Genomic DNA, 22678 nt, shown 5'->3' on the forward strand with positions numbered 1-22678 from the left:
CACACTTTAAATTCAGAACTGGGTGAAAATAAGATGAGCCAAAAGATTCTAATCTTCTTGAAACTGATGATGTATTAACTGTTAACTAGCTTCTGATTCATCCTCTGAGTGTGAAAATAAATTGAAAGCTAAATGAGTTCAAGCCAGTTTCCATAAACAAGACATTAGAATGCATTGATCTTTTTTGAACTGAATTAGTGATAGGAGCTGGATAGAATAATGGATTGTGGATAAACACCAGGAGAAATATTGGGGCAGAGAAATTATCTTAACTAATCTGAGTTGGAGACAAAACAGTGCTGATCAAATGATTGGACAGTAGATCTTTACTTACTTACTTACTTCCTTTGAATGCTATCCATTTCCAAAGGCTCTGAGTGGCTAACAATCTCAGTCATTAAATAAGATGGCATCACAAAGAAAAGAATAACTTCAAATACACATAAGGAATAACAACATCAAAAAAAGAAAAAAAAAACCCAGGAAATACAAAAGTAATGTGCTTCCGAACCGGACCTTCAGTCATAACATATCCATTTCCTGTGCTAGACAGAACAGATAGGTCTTAATGGCTTTCCTAAAGCTTAGGAAGGGCAGAGCTGACTGAATCTCTATGGGGAGGGAGTTCAAAAGTGTGCAGATAGGTATAAAAAAGCATACTTTCAAGGCCCTGTCAAATGGCAGTCTCATAAAGATGGGACCTAGAAGGAGTTGACTCTATTTGATCTGCTCAGACAGGCAGATGAATAGAGGAGAAGTAATCCCTCAGATTACTAGGTCTGGAGCTATACAGGGCTATAGATAACAACCAGCACCTTGAATCATACCTAAAAGCCAACCAACAATTAGTGCAACTCTCAAAGCAGCGTGGTCACCTGGATATACTGTAGCTGCAGCTTCCAAATGCTCTCCTAAGGCAGCCCCACATAGAACCCATTATAGTAATCCAAATGGAAGATGGCCAGAGCATTAAAGACTGTGAGCATGGTCTCCCAAAGGCTACAGTTGGTGCATAAGGTGTAACTGTGCAAAAGTCCTCCTAGCCATAGCTGCCACCTCTCATTGAGCAGGAGCTAGGCATCTAGAAGACCGTCAGATTGCAAATCACCTCTGAAGATGGGAGTTCAACTCCATTCAGAGTCAAAGATGGTATTTCTCAGGAGTTGTTAGGCCCACAGACCCAAAGCCAACTCTCTTCAATCTGAGACTGCTTCTCCCCATGCAGATCCTGACACTTCACTGCATTGCCAGTTTGGCCTAGGGCTGAGATGTATAATCGGGTATTATTAGCCTATTGATGATACCAAACTTTGTGCTGACACATTACTTTCCCCCAGCACTTTCATGTAGCCATTAAAAAAGTGGACAGAGGAAAGACTCCTGAGGCATTTGAGGGGGCATATAGTAATCTCTGATCAACATGGTATCTTCTGGATATTTTGAATTGTAGTTTTTACAATTCCTTGCCATTGACCATGCTGATTTGGCCAAACCTCTATAGGATAACAAGTTACCTATTTCCCTTGGGATCCAACAGTTTTGCAAATTATTTGCTAAATAATTTTATATAGAGGCCCTTCTTCACTAAAAAAGTTAATCAAATTTTTCCATTTCTTCTACTCAAACCAGTTACAAATCTATTTTTATTTAGTTTTAAATGTGACTATGCGGTCACTAAGAGTCTATACTGACTTGATGGCACATAATCAATCAATCAGTCAATCAATCATTCTTCCACTAAAAGCAGGGCAGGACAGGGCAGGGCAGGGCAGGGCAGCCTACAGTTATAGGATCATAGGCTGACTTAACGTTAATTGGCCTTTGGCCTTATTTCAAATGCAGACTCCAGCTTTTTTCCCAGTATCCTGTTCCCTGGACAGATGGGAAACAGAGTGTCAGACAGTAAGGTGAAAAAAAGGGAATGTCAGAAAGAAATGTCTCCCAGACACAATTTTGCTAGATTAGAATCTTTATTGCAGGTAAGAATGCCTCAGATACAACAGTTGATTGCCTATTGCCAGTGCAAAGACACCAGAAATTTAAATACCTATGTTCTGAGGTTTAGGTTCTAGGCTTCTTCCTCCTCCTTTTCTGAATTAACAGATACTTGGCAGCATGGGTGACCTCGGTGGGGGGAATTCAAAACTCTGCCCCTTTTGTACTTTATATTGCATGACATTGCACTCAAGTAAGTAAGTGACAAAGCTTGCCACATAATGCAAATTTTGTCATTTTGACAAAATCTTGGCTTGCTACAAGATGCCCCTACAGGGGAGGTCTTTTGATGGTCTAGGGAGGCTGAGATATGTTTACATAATAACCTGTCTAGCTAGGGAAACTCTGATTCCCACCTTGCAGCTTCAGCCTACGTTAGGTATTTGTGCTCATGTCCTTCAGTTGAGAGTAGTTAAGAACAGCCCTTAGCTGCTGTTTCTGATTATGTTAATATTTGTTTCTTAACTTGCACTACTGAACTTTAGTAACTTACTTGTAATAATGCAGTAATAAATGGCATTGTTCCCAAATTCAGGGTTTATGCTGAAACAGCTAACTGACATTCTTCTTCTTTGGTTAACAGGACAGTGATGTTGAAGCAATGGTCAGATACATGGAGAATATCATAAATACCAATACTGTAGGTGAGATAGCATTTTTTAAAAATTAACATTAAAGTTTGATTACAATACAGAAAATTGAATGTTCTTGGCCTGTTGCAGGAAATGCTGAGTCGAAGTCTTGTGTATATAAAAGCAACGTGAAGTCATTCAGGTTGATCCAGAAGTGAGCACAACAGTCAGCCAAACTGAAAGATTTATTAAAAGTTTAATCCATAGTGGATTTTCTTTTTCTATTTGCTTTACTTTTGATAGAGTTGAAGAAAAGAAGGCACTGTCCTAACTTCGAACGGTCACTGAACAAATGGTCGTTAACCGAGGAATATATCTGTCTTCTGACATATTCATTTCTAGATACTGCAGCATGAAATTAAATGTGAAAGTGTTAATATCTAAATTTCTGCCTGTTTTTAGCTATGTGTACCTTCAGTGAATTAAATTATTATATGGGTCATATGCTGGCAATGATACATGAAAAGGACAATGCCAGACATGTATTCTCAGAATAAGACTCCCTGAGTTCATCAGATTTTGTTTTAACAAGGTGTATAGAATTTCAGCCTAAATGCTGGATTATTCAGTTATAATGGTGGTATTCTTTTGTAATATAATATGCTTATGGCATATTAGTCAAGGGAAATAAGAATAAGGCTAATTAAGAGCGCCCTGACATTGAATGGAAACTGCCTCTAGATTAATCTGCGGTGATGCAGTGAAGGTACAGGAAATCTACCAGACTATTTGCAAAGGGTACTGTATTTTAGAGCACTGCTGTTGAACAAAGCAGTCTGTTCAACACTTTTACATGTCCATAAAATCACCAATGTTAAAAAAAAAGTTCCAGGAAGCAAGAAAGGAAATGCTTGGTGGTAATACACATGCAACCTTGGCGTGTTTAGCATTTCTGTGTAGTCCTTTCAGCCTTCTGCTCCTCTTCTACCATGTATTTGGGGATATCAACAAGTAGACAAGACTTTAAATTATTATACCTGTTGAGCTTTGTCCTCAAACTCTTTTTGTGCATCCCAAGTTGGGAATAGAACTTTCACACAGATTCCTTCTTTTTATCCATGCTCTGAGCTCCAAATAAGCATGTGGAGATTAGACATGAAGTCTTCGATTACAATACTGCACACACACACATACACACACACACACACACACACATAAAGTTGTTCATATATACCCAACTACTTCCATAGAAGCTACAGTATCTTGATTGATTTGGCTTCAAATCATATCATGATGAATTCATAACTTATAAATTTTGAGCCAAGCATGGGTTTATCCAGCATGCTATTCTCTGATGCCATTTTCTCATCCAGGTATCAGAGCAAATCTTGGGGCTCAGGCACACTTCTATCCAGGATTAAAAATGGAATGAAATCAAGTTTTTTTTTCTACTCCTTCAATTTTGTAAATATTAAAGTTGCATTTATATATAACAGTAAAAGAGCCTTTTAGCTGTAAATACTTTTGTTAGAATGGTTTATTTATGTAGCCATAATTCAGTAGTGTGCTGGAACCAGTTCATACTGGCTTGCAAGAGCTGATTGTTAAATTTTCTGGAATTTTGCGAGCTGGTTGAGAGCAGAGCTGATCAGCAGTTTACTGGCTCACAGCACAGTGCGGCAGCGGCAATGGAGCCAGCAGAGCCAGCTATTATACATTTATAGCACACCACTATCCTAAGTATATAAGAAGGAATAGAGGGCACGTTTATGAAGCAGGAGAAGAAAAAGAAAAAGAAATTGTTCAGTGTGAAGTTGAAGCCTATCTTAAAAATAATTAGACTTTCAACTCAATCTTAAATATTTCGATGGCACTTTCTGTTGAACAAGAATCATTATAATTCCAGGATTAATTTGCTCTCTGGTTGTATTTTATTTTTATTTATTTATTTATCAAATTTGCATAGCCGCCCATCTCACAGAAAAGCAACTCTGGGTGGCTTACAACAATCCAGTAAAAACAACACATACATAAACAGTTAGTATAAAAATATAAAAAGAAATATTAAAAAATAAACATGATAAAAACAAATATACAAACCCTCCTAGGCAAGAGAGAATAAGGATAGTTAACTCAGCAATGGAGCCATCTAAGTATGTCTCCGGTTCCCTGGGATTTTTTCTAGAAATCCATCTGTAATTATTTTTGTTTTCGCCTTTCTTTTTTCTTCTGTTAAAAGTGATAATGAAAAATGTGTTAGGTTCTTTTTTGTCCTTAATATGCTCACAAGCCAGTGAGAATTTAAAAAAAAAAAAAATTCCAACACAAAGTGAAAAAGGTGAAAAAGATACTTAGAGCCATTTAACACAAACAATTACATTGGCCACTTCTTTAAATAAGTTAAGAACTTAGAGATCTTTAAGCATGGAAAATGTAAATGCCATCATTAGGAGCCAAGCAAAGACAGGCCTGTGATAAAAACAGGAAGATTTATTAGCAATCTCCTTTTAATTATTTGTGCCAGTATATGAGCCTGAGTCCAGTACCTAGCCATTTCCTGCTTAAGGTGGGGAAGAGACCCAGCATCAGCTCTCCTGTTCAGCTGTAAAGCTAACTGGATGAGTTTGAGCCACTCACGGACTCTTTGTTTTACTTTGCTTACCTAACTCATCTGTTGGGGATGGGTGAATGGAGAGAGGGGAGAATCTACTTGGGGAGAACATTAGTTTGATGGCTGAGGTCTCTTGTAAAATCTTGGGTTCTGGTCTGCCTAGTCTACCTCTCCCAACAGTGCAGCAGGAGGTACATCTATTTCAAAAGGAGGCATCTGAATGCATCCCTGCAAGGGAGCTTTTTAAAAGATTTTTAATCAAACTACCTCTGTTCTCAGTCCTTACATAAAGTTATTTGTGCCCATGATTTTAGTTGTACTGCATCTTGCTTCTTGGAAATCTGTATTCTAGGTAGTTATCAGTAGGGTATGCTAGTGAGCTGTGAGAATTGCACACAGATACGTCTTTTTTTGGAATGCATTAGAGTAAGAAAGTTTTGCAGCTGGATATTTCATTCCTTCTGAAGATTGTGTCTTTTATTTGGGAAAGGATATTATTTTAATTTAACTTTTCCTCTGACTTATCCAAGTAATAAACTGGCTACCTACCTATCAATGTGGTCACCTATGAAGCGACACAACTAGCTCTCCATCCTCATTTTGGTGTCATGTGACATCAGTATTATTTAACATAGAACCCATAAATAAATAAATGCATGAATTCACAGATGACTACTGGAAAAACCATAGTTCCAAGTAGGCAATAATTCCTTTTCATTTCTATGAGATCTTCTACCTTTCAGAGAAGAAAAATCACATTATCCTATATTATCCCTCAGACACACCAATAATTTCTATGTAGATCTACCCTCATACCCATTACACTACTCTATTTCAAGGCAATTAGTATTTTGCAAAGTGCAGGAAAAAGGTAAGAAGTAGTGAGCAAAGAAATTAAAGATGAAAGATGAAAGAAAAGGAAATCAAATCTAGGTTACTCTAGCAGCATTCATTAGACGTCTCTCCACCTTCCCATCCTTCCTTCCACCTTTCCATATGCTGATTCATAGATCTTTGGTTTAGTAAATTTCTCACCTCTCTGTTTTTGAGATCCCGTCAACTCCAGCTAAGACTCCAACCAAGTCACTAAGTTGATATCTTACTTTTATAATATTATATTCCTAATTAGTACAAATTTAGTACACCCCAGCAGCTTGTATACTTATGAGGCATAAGACATGTTAAATTTATAGTTTGAGAATTTAAGTCCTACATTGTTATGGTGCTAAAGTTGGCCTAAATAGTTTCTAGTATTAAACACTCACCCATTTCTATTCATATAAACCCTCTCTCCAGTTATAAATAATAATTGAATTAAGTTAAAAAATTTCAAGAAAGCTCTTTAACTGAAAATAATGTTTTATTTGATGCCTGAGAGATCTGAATAGTGCTCACAGACTGTGTTTGGTAATGTGCTACAAGTTCTTTCAGTTCATTAACATTAATACTGTAAATGTTAATATTCATGAAATATTGGCTGATATCAAATTGCGGTATAAAACCATTTAGTTATAAAGAATGGCCAAATAATAGTGCTTTGTCTTCTCTCTCAAGTTGTGGAACCATTAGATATAAATTGCATCAAATCCGTACTATAGTTTATTATTCAAATGGTTTCAAAAGTCATTCTACATCCAGACATGTAGGCAATCTGTAATGGGTATCATTTTTATTGTCATGTATGTTTAGTGAATGTAAATTTAAGTATGCATTTACATAAGTCAGTTGGAAAATATTAGTGAACATTATTTTTGGCATTCAACTTGCTGATGAAACATTGAAGATGGAGAGGAAAATGTCATTGTTTCCCACACAACCTTTAAGGAGAAATCTATGCTAATCAGACAGATAGATTTGTACTCTCCCTTTAAATCAATGAAATGGCTTTTGAATTGTTAACTATTATGCAGGGATTTTCTTCAAAGAGGAAAAGTTCACACTTCTAATTTCTGGTAGGGCCAGAAAACAGCCTTATCCAATGTGGTGCTGTCCAGATGGATTGGGATGTATATATATTTTGGATCATTCTGACTGGCACTTATGGGAATTGTAATCCCAGAACATTTATGGAGCATCGTTTAGGGAAGACTTGCTTTAAATGCAGCTTTAATATACCACCAATGCAGTAGCATCATGTGGATATAAAACATTTATCATGGGAATATACAACTCTAGTCTCCCAAAGCCTTGGGTATGGACCATGAAGCCTTTCCAAAAGGATCTCAAATGTTAATAGGCATCCTTTTAATTTATAAGAAAATGGGATTGGCAGTTCTGCTTTTATGTAGCTGGGATTAATTATTATTCTATATTTCTTGTGATTTCCCATTTTTTGGACAATGGAATGCAACTTAAGGTCCAGGGCTACAAGTCAAAAATGAAAACTTTGGATACAGCTTCCTTTGCTTCTCCAGAAGCTGCCGCCAAAATATAGTTTTTAATGTGACAGATGGGGAAAGTTCCTAAATATGTGGGGAGTAATTATATGAACTATACCCCTGAGTTATATCAAGAAAGTAGTACAGAACATGCAATTTGTGAATGCTTCCTAAGAACCCTATCTTGTAGCATTTGAAACAATGAGGCCACTTTAATATATTTCCTACTATTGTACACTCTTCTTTTTCTGTCACTTTCTCTTCCATGTCTGTATACATGGATGCTAGTGAGGTAGGATTTATGTCATGGGGAATGAATAATCTTAGCCATATAAAAATCTCTTCTAGGTAATTTCACTTTGAAGTCCATCATCTTCCACAGCATAGTCAACAATGCTAGCTAGCTAGATTTTAGATTTTCAGAATATCTACAATCCTCACAGTTCAAAGCACTATCTCAGCTACCTTCCATGAGGCAGTAGTACTACATATATTTTAATTGCATTCAGTTTAATTAAATTAACATTGAAACTATGAAAATCAAATGTTTTAAAATCAAATCGAATAAACTGGCTTTTGCCATTTAGCTTCATAATCTGTCCACTGTCATCTAAAAACCTTCCTTTGACAAAACACCATGTTTAAGGTCATGCCTTACCAGAGAAGGAGATATTGTTGTATCTTTCTGAACAAGATTTTTTAAAGGTAAACATCAACATGAAGGGCAAAACAACATATGTTATTTAGCCCAACTTCCCAGAAAAACCAAGAAAGATGACTCATATTAAAAATTGTGGATATTTTAATGATAGAAGGACAAAGATCTGGTCTAGAAGTAATAATTAGTCCTTTGGGAGCTCTTTTTAGCTCAAGTAACATAAGGTTAATTTTGCATCATGGTTTAACTTTTAAAAGCCTTCTTAGAGTGGAGGTAGATAACTGGCATCCCACTTGCAGCCTCCTCCCCAGTACCCGGGATTGCTGCTGAAATTGGAAACTGGATGGTAGTTGTTCAATACAGTTGGATCAAAAGATGGCCTTTACGGGAGAGGGCAATCCTTCACCTCTTTTAAGGATGGTAGGCAGACATTATCCGGTCACTTTATCACTTCCCAAATTGAATCACTCATATTACCCTTGGCTTCTTTAAGGAGCTTGGAGTGCCATGGACCTAGCCCACAAATGGATGAGTTCATGCTATAGAATGTCCTATCTACTTCCTCAGAGTCTACAAAACATATCTCAAGTAACGTCACAAAATGTTACTTCTGTCAAATCATCAACTACTGCCTGTGTAGAGTTGGGGCCAGAGCAACTATGAGCTTATTTCATAAGCACGATTAAATATTCTTAATAAAGTCTGATTAGATACACAATTAAGCGCTACCAGATGTAGGCTGCAAAAATCTAGATGACCACCAGGGTTAGAGTTTTCTGTATCTCCTTGGTCCCATCTAGTGGTTGTTTGGATTTCTGCACCCTAGGCATGGTAGATCTAGTGCAATTAATTTTTCTTCTATTCCTACGTTGATTATAACTTAAGGCACAAGTATGTCCTTTAGAAACATGACTGTCCTATGATTGCCACATAGCAGCAGCATGGGATTACTTGGATAGTATGAAATGGTGTACTTATCCAAGGGAAGTCCCTTCCCTCCTCCCAGATAATTAGCCTGGGAAGGTTTGTTGAGACTATGATAATGTTTTGTTTTATTGGTGTTGTTTGGGGGGGTATCACTTTTGGGACAGGGGGAATCATCTTAAATTGGGGCTTATCTTTTCAGATAAATACAGTACCTTATTAAGTTAAGCATGGTTCATCAGCTTCATATGGTCTACTGGTACAAACGAAGCTATTGCTGACAGATGTTCAGGAGTATAAAAGAAATTTAAGGAGTCCTTTGGCCCATGAGACATAGGATTGAAGCTTTTGTAATTTAGATGCCCAGTACTTTACAAATATCAAGTAGTATAATATCACTGCCCACTATCTGACATACGGCTCTGGCAAATTGTGTCATCCGTTGCATGCAGTCTATTCCTACTACTGAGTAATAATTGACAAAAAACATCTTGCTTGGAACTTCCTACATACTATGACAATACCTCCATGATTCCTAGGCTCTTGGTTAGAATAATCAGAATATACCCAGTGTAAAGACTGTGTTATTTGTTGAAAGAAAAGAGAGTAGCAGTGGTAATAACAACAATGACAACAACAACTTGTTTCCATAAATATCTGCTGAAGGAAATGGTGTGTATACAAATTGATTTATTTATGTATTTGTTGGAGAGGCACAGAAGCCTCTTTTATAAAACGTTGCTGTTTGGGGATATACCGTCCCACCCAAAATAATTGTTGTGTTTCATAGACTTGTTAAACCAAGTTGTCTTAATGTGCATTTAATAACCTAATTACCTTTCATTAATACAGCATTTCCAGATGACAAAGGTGAATTGCTGCTTACTTTTTGTTTGTCCTTGCATAATGTTTTGGATCTGCAGAATGCCTATAACAGCGAGCTGAATTAGATTGTGCATTAATTTGTAGGAACTGGAAGTTTCACTGAAGTGACTCCATTGGGACCTGTGGGATTGAAAGCTCTCAACAATACCATGGCGACAAGCAAGCTGAGACATATGAAGGAGTAAGTCATCTTATTTAAATGCTAGCAGTAGCCAAAGATGTTGAAGCATTTACTTTTGTTTTTGTTTTGCATGACAATGGAGCAAACCCCAAAATAATATACAACAGAATAAATCCCAGATTTCAGTAAGTTCATTTAATGGTGAGGTTATTATATTCTAGTATGTATCATTATTCTGAAGTTGAACATTTTTCATTCTCAAAACTTAATATTAGCTCATATTACCTGGGTGCAAATTCAATAATTCTTTTCTAGATTTTCATTTCTAACCTTTGCTTTTTCCAGTAATGTGCTCTCTTTGACCTTTATTTTTCATTTTATTTAAAGGGCTTTTTATAATGAAGCAATTGAAGCAAAAATCTCTTTGCAATATAGTCAAGATTTCAAAGCTGCCTGAAATAATCAATGTCTTGCTCCAGCTAAGTTTAATTCTTGACTTTCAGAGATGGTGTCACCAAGCGGAAGATTTTTCACTATACTGGTATAGACTGGTTGTAGAGCTGTGTGTGTTTCAAAACGGATTCAAAAGAACTTCAAACTTTGCATGAGCACAAGCAAAGTGTGACTCTGCTATTCACAAAAACAGCCCAACTTTTTCAGGCTTTTGCGTGACCCTGAAAAAAAGGTGCCACTACCTCAAAAGTCACATTAACTTGAATGGGTAGATTCCTTAAATCAGTGGCATTATTTTCAGGCTGATCAGAAGCCAAACCACCCCCCCCCCCAAAAAAAAACTGGACTACTTTAACAAGGAGCGAAGAGATGCTGTGCATGTGCTAGGTCCAAATAATTTTTTCTAAAACATTTTTTAAGTTTGTAGAGTCTTAATTATAGAGGCTCCATATCTGGCCTGCAAACGCCAGACATGGCTATCCAGACATTGATATATATATTAGATATATTAGAGAAGCAAATGATACAATCACATGACATCCAGTGTTTTCCGGTAGAACATGTTATTGCTCTATGGCAATGATCTCTTGGGCCTTTTTAATGATGATCAAAATTCTTCACCCATATTTATCGAAATGGTACAATAATAAGATAAGTATTGTAGATATACAGTACATTGGAACAAATCTAGTATTTTTCCAGTTGATATAAGATCTATAAATATAAGTAAAAAATAGAATTTGTTTATTTTTCAGATTCTGTTAAATATTTGGAAGTAATCATTCCAAGGCAAATCTCTTATTAAAGTCAACATGGGTATTTCAAGCTGTATAAAATGCATAAATGAGAATAGTAATATTGGAAAATTACTGCGGATAATGTCCAGTTTAGTCAATCCCTATATTAAGATCAGAGCAAACACGCAGGACAAAAAATCAACAATCTACATAGTCTGTATCCATATCTCTATATCAAAAGGACCAGAACTTTCCAAAATCACTAGAAACAACACTGTGGGTAATTAGCATGGACAGGGAGTAGCCTTTGGCTATTCCAGCTTTAAACCTTTTATGTATATATTAAGAGCAGAATAGGACTCTATAGGACAAGTAGGTGACCCTCCAGGTGATCCTCCTCTATTCTGCACCATTGAAGAAACAGTTTGGTGGACAGGGATGATGTATCCAATAATTAAGAGGTGAATGAAAATACCTATGAGTCTGTGGGGAAGAATAAATTTAGTGAAAATGAATAAGGCTTCAAGCTGAATACATACACTAGCAGCCTTGGTTATGTTGATTTCACTCAAGTATTTTAAACAAATTTATGTTAATGGTTTATTTCTTATGAAGTGGTCAAACCCTAAGGATATCTTTTTAAAGCTTCAGATTTCATATGATAATAGAGACTTATTTTCTTATTTTCATTATTATAAAATTGGGCCTATTTGTTAATTTAGTAATGTATTGAATGAAAATGAATTGAATGCATACTAGGCCCAAAAGAAGAATTATTATTTGGCACCCTTAAAATCCTGGTAAGTACTTGGTCCCTATTAGAGTTGAATATTTGGACATTACTGGATAAGAAATTTAAATTTGACTATAGTTCTCATGAGCACCTGATTTTAAAAATGGCAGACTTTATAATAGCAGAAAAAATATTTTTTGGAAAACATGGGTGAAAATGGGATAGTTATTTTTAATCAGATAATTAATGATACTTGAAAAACTTTGAAAGATTGCAAAAAGCATATAACTTACCAAAAACAGCTGAATGCTAATATATACAGTTAAACTACAGTTTGTGTTATGTTCCTTGTTCCGGTCATATGCTTTAGCAGCCTCTGAAGCTCTGGTAGTTTTAAATGTATTGGAGAAAGTTTTCATAGAGAGTAAACCAGCTATCCAATATTATCAACAATTACATTTATTATACAAAATTAAATGTGGATAATATAAGAAATTTGGAATAAAGTATTGGAATAACCTTCATATAAAACCAATGATATCAGATTTTAAGAAATTATAATTATGTTTCTTATTACCTAAAAATTAGTTAATTAAACAAAACAATTATTTTCAATTCTGGATGAAAAAGTTGGCTATTGTCTTTTTTATGTTGCAGATGTAATACATTTCAAGTAACATTTCACCATATGCTTTAGTCATTGGTAGGTCATTAGTTAGATATATTACTATGGTGAATCAGATCCTTGGGAGGAAGTTAAAATTTGAAGATGTTAATGTGTTGATAATGTTCTTAAATTATATTTACAAAATTTGGAACTTGGCCATTTAGAAAGGGTTTGGGATATATCAAACTGTAGCAAAGAAAGGTGATAATGAATTCTTGGAAAGACATGTACATACTGAACTCAAAGAATTGGCATAATGAAATGTATTAACACTCAGCCTTTGAATTTGCTCTTTATCAATAGCAAGGATTGCACAGTATGATTTCATGTGATCAGGGTTCAAGTTGTTTAAAAATTATGCTTCAGTAACTTGCTTAAAGTGTATTATTAATCAGTTATAGAAAAATATATAAAATGTTATTGTTTGTTTTCTTTTTCTTTTTCCAGTTTTTATTTATTTATTTTTTAACCTTAGTTTATTAGCTAGTGTTATTTAGTTTCTTATATATAGTTGGCTTGAATTGACTGAACTGTATTCACTTGTTTTGGAAAAAAAGGTTTTATTGTTGTAGTTTTAAGTTAAAAACATAAAAATACTGTTTTAAAAGATTTAAGCAAAATATGACATTCATCTGGGTTTAAAAATATGAAAATCATAAAGTAATATATCATTTTTTCCCATTTTGGGAACTCCTGATAATCCAATTGTTAGAACTAAGTTAGTCTACTAGTTGAAAGAAAGATATAAGAGAAAGTGTTTTTTTTAGAGCAGAATGACATGATTCACCAATATTGTCATCCATACATGACAGTCATACATATGGTCCTCTATATCTGTGAACTATTTATGAAAAAGAGTATATAGAAGTATGGATGAATGCAGTATATTATAGAAAAATGTGTACAAATTGGGATAATTTATTTACAAAATGTATTTTAGGGAAGTTTATGTGACAAATTGTATTAGTAAAAAAAAATTGCAGGTTTTCATTCTTTTTGCAAATTATTTTTAAAAAATCAATTGAATGAATCGAATACCAAAATATATGACTCATGTAGGATTTACATGGTTCTGTGCATTAAATGGGAATTAATGAACTCTTCTCCTAAATAACCCTATATAAAATTGCATTCCAGGTCTCCTATATCTAACTAAATTAGTGACTACATGTGGTCCTTGTTTAACGACCACTTGTTCAGTGACCATTTGAATTTATGATGGCGCTGGACAGTACTGACCTTGTACTTACAGCCGACACAGTATCCCACAGTCATGTGATCGCAATTTGTGACCTTCCCTGCCGGCTTCCCACAAGCAAAGTTAGTGGGGAAGTTGAGTCAGAAGTTGTGGCCATGTTTGACTTCCAGGGAAGAAATGGCACACTAAAGACGACTCTGTGAAAAGCGGAGCCAACAACTGCGGTGGAATGAAGAGCCAGCGAGTAGACCGGCTCTTTATAATTCCTCTCTGGACAAGGAAAGGACTTGATATCACCCACAACTGCTCCATATAGCTCCTCCTCATGAGGAGACCACAAGACAACAGTCTCTGGCAGGTTTAGAGCTCTGGGAGACAAGGGAATAGCCATCTTGCTCAAACTGTGCTCGGCACCTTTGAAAGGACATTGGGTTCGCATACTTCCTTTTCTAATCACTTTTGGAAATTGCTTGTTAACTGCTTTTCAGCTATTAGGAACCTTTGAATTGACAAGTTAGACAGCACTGGGTGAGTTTCCTTCAATTCTTAGCGAAAGAAGTTTTAAATACAAGTTTAAGGACTTAAAACATTGAGAGGGGGAATAAACAGCAAAAAAGGGTTAAAACTTTGATTTTAGAAAGTTACAAATGGACTAACGGTCCAGATAAATTTGAAATAAGATTTTGAAATTAATTATAAAGAATCCTTCCTATGGGAAAATACTTTTGTTTTAAATTCTTAAAAAAAAAATAAGACTTTAAAAATTGGACACTAGAGGGAACTAGAAGGAACTAAAGATTATAATTAAAGGAGAAGAACACTCAAACTCAACTTACAATACAGAATGAAGCAAAATATTTTAACATTTGACATATTGAAGGATATTTTTGAAAATGGGCCCAGAAGTTAATTTTAAGAGCACCTGCCTCTATAATAGACTATGTTTAAAATACGTTATGGAACAGGAACAAATTTTACTTGACAAGATTGAGACTAATTTGAAAGTGGATTTAAAAATAACAGGCTACAAGAATGACGTGGAAAAAGATGTTATACTGGACATACAAAAGAAATCAGCTGATGTCTTAATAATTAAAAGAGATATACAAATAACAAACCAAGAGAGTGATCTGGATAATTTTCCTGTATTGGATTTACAAAAGAGACTTACTAAAGCTTTGAAGAATTTTGTGAGAAGGGGCAAAGAAAAAATGAAAAGAAATCAAGTTCTAGGACATTATTTGAAGGGACAAAAGATCAAGATTGTTAGAAATAAAAGGAAGGAATATAAAGTTGGTTTATTTGATCAAGGTTAAAAATTTTTTAGATTGTATTAGTTTTTATTGTTGCAATTTTTAATAAAATTACTATTTAAAAAAAAAGGAAATCATGGTCATGTGAGGTCCTCGCTTAACAACCCGTGTGATTCTCACTTAACAACGGTAACCAGGACTGCTGGAATGGTCATGTGGTTTATCAACTTACAACCACATCACTTAATGACAGAGTTCCCAGTCCCAGTTACTGTTGGTAAATGAGGACTACCTGTATGTTTGTATACAGTATTTAGCAAAACTGCTAGTATACTTATTGTTTGGAGGTAATGTATAGATCTTAGATCTTATTGTAATTTTTTAAAAAAAATTAATCTCGTCAATCGTATCCAATTCTCGGAGACTACCTGGATAAGTCCCTGCAGTTTTCTTGACAAAGTTTTTCAGAAGTGGTTTGCCATTGCCACCTTCCTCTTATTGTAATTACCTTATTGCTAATCAACAGGATCCTGCCTCTAGAAGCAACAGTTTTGTGATTTGCCCCTTTACTCTTGGGCCCATTGTAACTTTGTAACAATTTGGACTTTCTTGTAAGCTTGAGTATAGAGTATCAGAAGACATCCATATTAGGCTCAGCATTTGTATCTTCTCTATCACTGATGGAGCCAAAAGAAAAACAAGCACAAAAGGAAGGAAAATGGTGCTATACATAACGTGTCATGTCATTTTACAAAGAGACCGAAGAATACACATAAGAAGTTAGAGTCTAATGATGGTGAACTTTATAGTGCAATTTAAAAATTCAAATAAAAATGTAGAGGGGGAAAATGGGAAAAGCTTTCATGGAACAACATTTAAGGAAATTAAAATCTTGCAGCACAGCAGTGAATGCCTCTCATTCAGCCTGCAGTGTCTTCCACTCAGCAGCATGCCAGGATCACACAGAAGGTCCCATCATTACCTGCTGAGTGTAAGTAAAATTGTCTTTTAGAATAGCACAAGAAAGGCATTTAGCTATGCTTTTGTTCTGCCCCCATACCACCATTGCTTAAGATTCATAAGATATAGAGATGACTTTGTGCATGCAGTCTCTGAGAGCATCTAATATACCATTAAAAAAAAAATCAGAAAAAAGAACATATGAATGTAATTGGCTGAAAAGCACATATCTTTAAATTTCACTGATAATCAAGGGGGGGGGGGGAAACCCTCATATTTTGTTGTTGTGTTCATAGATGATGTGAGAGTTTAAGTCTGCAATCATAGAAACCCAAACTTGAAAATAAAATCCTTAAATGAAAGAGACACATATATACATTGCGTGTTTATTGATTACATTTAAGATTTTCTGAATAACTCCAATATAGCAAAGTTTTGTTTGTGTTAAACTCAGAGATGATTTTAGCACTGATTGCAGAGGACATTCTTTAGCAAGTAATTCTGTGCAAAAAATCTTCCTAGTAATCACATTAAAAGAAGTCAGTTCTCCAAACAAACCCTTACATGTCTTTTGCGTCTTGATAGTAGTAGATTTCATAATATCAAGAACTGCTAAAGAGAGCTACAAGTGGTCATCGTTATTAGCAACAGTTCGGTTCCAGTCTGAAACTATGGGTAGTGAAACCTTCAATAACAGGAACTTGAGTTTATGGGAACTGGAGATATTAGGATATGGACCATAAAGGTCATGTATTTGCTTCTCCTACATATGCCATCACAATGATTGCAGTGAGCCATCTGTGACCTGCAGCCAGCACTAGCAGCCGGTAAGATGATGGAGAGGCCCCTCCACCAAATGTTTGAAAGAGCTGGGCAGAACAAAGCAGGCTGCCTGAGCAATGGGGCAGAGAAGAACAACTCCCTCTATCACCATCTGAGCAAGTCCCTCTGAATAAGACTAGCTGGTGCAAGGAAACCATGATTCACATTTGGACTGACTCAGGGAGATCCATCATAGCTCAGCAAGGAGAAACAAATACAGACACATTGCTCAGATTACCTAACCTTAAAATTGTACCTTACACAAAAACCCATCTGCTTTTTTGCATATGCAAAAAGTAACCAAAAAAAGCCAGAACTACAGACATGTCAAAATCTTTACATGTATATCCAGTCTGGACTCTGGAGTCCTTGGGGTTCTCTGAGCTTGGTTCTTTTCTTGCAAACGTTTCATTACCCGGCCAGGTAACATCTTCAGTGCTAAAATGGGATGAGGATTTGCTCTCTATTTATCTGCTGTGGCCTGCCTTGCCAGTGCTGGTGGGGATGGGGGTTCTGTTTTGCTCTTCTGGTAGCTCATTGATTAGCGTATGTTGACTGCTTGATTGTGTGCCTGGTGGTGATCTTTGTTTATCTGGGTGATGATTGCTGGAGATGATTGCTGGCGATTGAATGCTGGTGAGGCGATCTTCTGGTCTTTTGTCTCTTTTGAATAGTATGTAGATGCTGTTTCTCTCTATGTGTCTGTTAACTGCTGCCTTGTCTGAATACCAAGCTTCCAAGAATTCTCTTGCATGTTTGGATTTGGCTTGGTCTAAAATGCTGAGAATTTCCCAGTCTGGACTCCAATTACCAATCATAAATTACCAAAGTCGTCTACATGGAGGCAGGGAAGATAAAAAGGCAGATTTGCTGCCATATGTAGTACCTCATAACTCATGCTAGTCAGGGAGATCTTTGGGCAGCTTTATATAATTTATATGCAAAATTGTAGAAACAAGATCTCAGAAAAATCAAGGATCACCTGTATAATATTTTACTTTTATTGGTCATATATACATATATAATTTCTAAAGCCTTTAATAGCATTTCTAGATCATCATCCTGTTTTTGACAATTCCCTGCATCAGGTATTTTTATCTTAATATCTGAAGGAATGTGGAACAATTGTCAATGGCCATCTCCACCTGTTAGAACTAATCTGAGTTGGTGGCAACTGTCAGATTCAGCCGGCGCGGCACGGCTAGGGACTTGCCCAGCCGCGCTGAGTCAGTTCCACCGCCCGAGCTCAAGCAAAGGAAAAAGGGGAAGTGGAAAAACCACGAACTGATTAATGGGCCAGCTGGGACCGCTTAACTAAAACCGCAGGGTTGATGTTTTGTATTGGCACCAGTTAGCCTTGGGCGCCGCAGACAAAGGGTTGAGCGGCAGCTAGTGGCAAAGCGATCAGCGCGTGATTAGGAAAACCCTGGCTTTGCACGCAACAGAAAGAACTAACGAAGGCACGGCCACGCCAGCGGGGTAAAGCAATCAAAGACAAAAGAACTGAACTGAATCTGCCATTTCGGCGAAGGGGGGAATTACTGTGGGTGATTTGTAACATAGCAATGGAGCAAAGCATGGGAACAGGGGGACTATAAATTGTATTGCAAGATGTGCCAAGCCAGTCCTGACTATGTCTGTAATTACGTATGTTACGCTTGAGTAAACTTCTTTGTTGAACACACGTGTCATGAGAGTTTCTCTAGACGAACGGGGTAAACCTTACAGCAACCATCCTCTTCATGACAAAGCCTACTACATGGAGGCAGGGAAGATGAAGAGACAGATTTGCTGCCATATGTAATATACACCTCACAACTCACACTAGTCAGTGAGAGCAGCTTTATATAATTCATATATTAAACAATACATAATACATATATTGGTGAATGAAACAGGAAATGTATTTTCAAATCAGCAATCTACAGCACCATTACCCAAACTTGTGGACTTTAGACTATTGAGACACCTGCCTGGATTACTACTGACTAATCTACAAATATTTCTCTGTGGAGACGGTTAATCTGCAGACATAGATAATTGATAACATTAGCGTTATTTCAGGAAAGATTTGCAGATAATGGGGACAATTGTTAGTAATATTAGCAGTTTTCCTTTGGAATTGTGTTGAATTCATTTAAGCTTTTAGTCCTTCTAGAATTAAATCAACTGCATTGCTTGATTAAAATGTTCTTAAGAAAGTAATATATTCCTAAATACTGCCTGTTTCAACAAGCTATCTGCAGTGTTACCCACACAAGAAACAATGTATATTAATATACATAAAAACACAAGTTTTCAAATAGTGTTAAAGATTTATTCTCAGAAGATTTGTTAAGTACAAGATGTGAATATTTTTTGCAATATTTCACTTGTTTATAACCTTTAAGCAGTTTCACACAAGGATTTACCAAGTCAAAAGCAGAACCTCTAAGATCAGTTGAGTTCTACAACTGAGCCAGTGTTGTGTGGAGGAGCTCTTAATATTGTGTTTGGTTTGTAAAGTTGTGGAGTATAACAAAATATTGCTCCTGTTTTTCTTTCATTTTACAAGCTGATTATACTTCCTAATCATTTATTTTAATTTACATTTATGATTATATTTACAAATATCCTGCACTTATTGCTTAGCAAATGATCCAACTTTGAGCAGAGAGTAAGCCAATGATGCATGATGACTTCTCAGTTGCTTAATATAGTTTTGGATAATTGGTTATGATGTGCTGGGGTGACATTAGAGTTGTGTTTGCTGGGGATATGAATCTGTGTGTACTTTCGTATGCATGCGTGCCACATTGTTGGCTGATTTGCCCTTAGAGTATATGATACAACAAGGAGTATGGAACTTGTGCCCCTGTGGTCAAGGGGCTATTGAAACTATAGCACATGTCCTGTTATACTGTATTTTCTATAAGGACTCATGAACCCATTTAATAACTCCTCATCTGATCAAATATCCAGGGAATTCTGATCTTTTTTACGTCCAATTGTTGCTATCTGATCAGAATGATTTAGTTTCCCTGAACGTAGCTAAATTTTGTGATACCGTCTACAAAATTAGGCAGACTTTGACTGCCCACTGATGATCCCACCAATCTGTAAATATATTATCATGTTCTGTTCACTTCATTTAATGTATTTTTAATGCATTTCAATGTATTTTTATGTATTTTTATTTTTTTATTTGCAATTCTGGTCTGTGACCGTAATAAAGATGATAATGGTGAGTATGGAACTGAAAAGTAATGTTCTGAAGACCAAGTTAGTTGTATCTGACAGACAGTTGCAAGTTATAAATGGTGAAAAACTGAATAGATTTTTTGATTTGATTTGTATCCCACCTTTTCTATGAGAGCTCAAAGCAGCATACAAAGGACTCACACCTTCCATTTTTTCCCCACAACAACAACCCTGCAAGATAGGCTGAGCTGAGAAAGACTGGCCCAGAGTGAGCTTCCATGACTGAGGGTGGTCTAGGACCTGGTCTCACCAGTTCCAGTCCACCTAACTACTGCACCCCATTGGCTCTCTAAAAAAGGGGAAATGTGATATATTTAGCAGACACGTGGCAGGGCTCGCAAGCAGTCACCCATCTAGGTTTTTGCTTGTTTAGCAAGGGAGAAACTACTGGATTGCTGCCAATCAGCTGTACACAAGTAGATGAATTTTGATGAGCAACTAAGTTCTAATCATTTCTGATGATAGCATTGTCCAAAGAATGTAAGTAAGATCATTTAGTCTGTTTCCTCATGAACGTGAACAACTGAGCATGTTGACTGAATTCATGTTCAGACCTATTGTATCTTTTACATCAAGATCTCCAGCTATGATGAACAAGGAGCCCTTACCATCAGGATGCCCTTTCAAATAAAAAATAATTTAAAAAGCATGCTTATATGCTTTATGCCAAAGTAGAGAATCTAAATAATAAATCATAATCATAAATCATAGATCATAAATCATAAATAGATAAATAGATCACATAATAATAGATAAATAAAATAAAAAGATAAAGATAGATAAATAGATCACAAATCATAAATCATAGAGAATCATGGGGACATGGTGGCGCAGCAGCTTAATGACGCTGAAAGTTGCCGGCCAGAAATGGTCGACGCTTCAGCGGTTCGAGTCCAGCCTTCACGTTAGCAGGGTGAGCTCCTGTTTCCTCCCCAGTTCCTGTAAACCCAACAGTTCGAAAACTCACGTGAGTAGATAAATGGGTACTCTCATTCCGGTGGGAGGAAAAATGCTGGCAGCGCCTTGCAAAAAAGGAGTCGGGAGCAGTTGCCGGTAAGCGCGAAAAACCACGCGCGCCCGAAAAGGGCACGAAGCAACAGAAACCCCGCCTCCTGCGCTCGCCAGCTGGGCTCTGCTTTAGGAAGGAGGCTCTGGCAAACCACTTCTGAAACACCTTGCCTTGAAAACTGCAAAAGGACTCGTCCAAGCAGTCACTGCAGAGACGGTAACGACTGAGCGCAGATTGGAAAAAAAAAAAAAGAATCTAAAATATTCACATAGTCAAAACAAAATTCCTCAACTGTATTATAGGAGGATTTTTTCCAGTAGTGTATATGCAGAAGTAGTAATGTTAGGATAAAGAGATTAGCTATACCATTTAATTACAAACTTGTTGCTCTTCCCAACATTAAAAAGCCAATAACCATTCCAGTTGTTTACATAATCAACAAGATTAAAAAGGCATTTTTCCTCCTAAAATGGTAAGATGATACAGTGGGTTTTGTAGGCATTTTTACTAATTTGCTGGGCTTTGTAGAAGAAGCAGATCTGAGAGGTAATTTAGATTATGCATGATACATGGGTAATAACTCTGATTCTGCATTAAATAGTAACACACTTTCAAAAATAAAGACAGACGTATGCTCATTCTTAATTCATAGATACTTATTTCTGTCACTTATGTAAACTTTGTACAGACGGTTTGAACTTATTTAATTTGGTAATAGCAGAGTAATCTATAATATAATTCAACCCATTAGTTAATGTTCTCTCTGATGACACAGATGAAAGGTTATCATTCCTGCCTATCAAATACAGAAATACACTCACCTTAATCTGATGATTCAGAGGCATCACTCCACTGTGATATATAACTGATTTGACATCTATAATAAATCTTTTAATTTTTTGTAGCAAGTTAAAAATATTGTTAAATGCTGAGGATTTCTTTAGGAATGAAAGATGAGGGGCGCATCTTTCAAATACAGGGGAAAAAATAATGTTGTGAAATAAGAAAGCATGTGGAGTCCTTGGTGCTCTCTGAGCTTGGTTGTTTGCTTGCAGACATTTCATTATCCAACCAGGTAACATCATCAGTGCTAGTGAGTGGGGGGTTTGCTCCCTGTTTATACATAGTAGGTTGCTCTGCCTGTGTTGGTGGGGTGTGGTTTCCTCCTTGGTAGTTCCTTGATTAGGGTATTGTTTTCTGCTTGATTATTTGTCTTGTGTTAACCCCTGCTTATCTGGATGTTGGCTGCTGGAGGGGATGTGTTCTCATCTTTTTGTTTCCTTCTTTGCTTTTTGTGGTCTCTTTTGAATGGTATGTAAACATGGTTTATCTCTATGTCTGGCTGTCTATTGATGGCTGATTTGTCTGAATGCCAAGCATCCAGGAATTCCCTAGCATTTTTGGATTTAGCTTGGTCTAGGATGCTCACAGTTTCCCAGTTGAAACTATGATTGAGTCTGTC

The 22678-nt window shown here is 36.3% G+C and overlaps 1 protein-coding gene across 1 annotated transcript in view; it reads left to right on the forward strand.

Moving 5' to 3' along the window:
• NEK11 (NIMA related kinase 11) overlaps window positions 1–22678 on the forward strand; it is a 91993-nt gene that overhangs the window by 63092 nt on the left and 6223 nt on the right. The window contains exons 14-15 of the mRNA XM_088150895.1: window positions 2579–2639; window positions 10108–10204. Of these exons, the coding sequence (XP_088007021.1) occupies window positions 2579–2639; window positions 10108–10204 (158 nt within the window). The remainder of the gene's footprint in view (window positions 1–2578; window positions 2640–10107; window positions 10205–22678) is intronic.

Source organism: Python bivittatus, unplaced genomic scaffold (genome assembly GCF_059951505.1).
Source record: "Python bivittatus isolate LINGU-HERP-01145 unplaced genomic scaffold, Pbiv_v1 ctg000610_np1212, whole genome shotgun sequence".
NCBI classification, from domain to species: Eukaryota; Metazoa; Chordata; class Lepidosauria; order Squamata; family Pythonidae; genus Python; species Python bivittatus.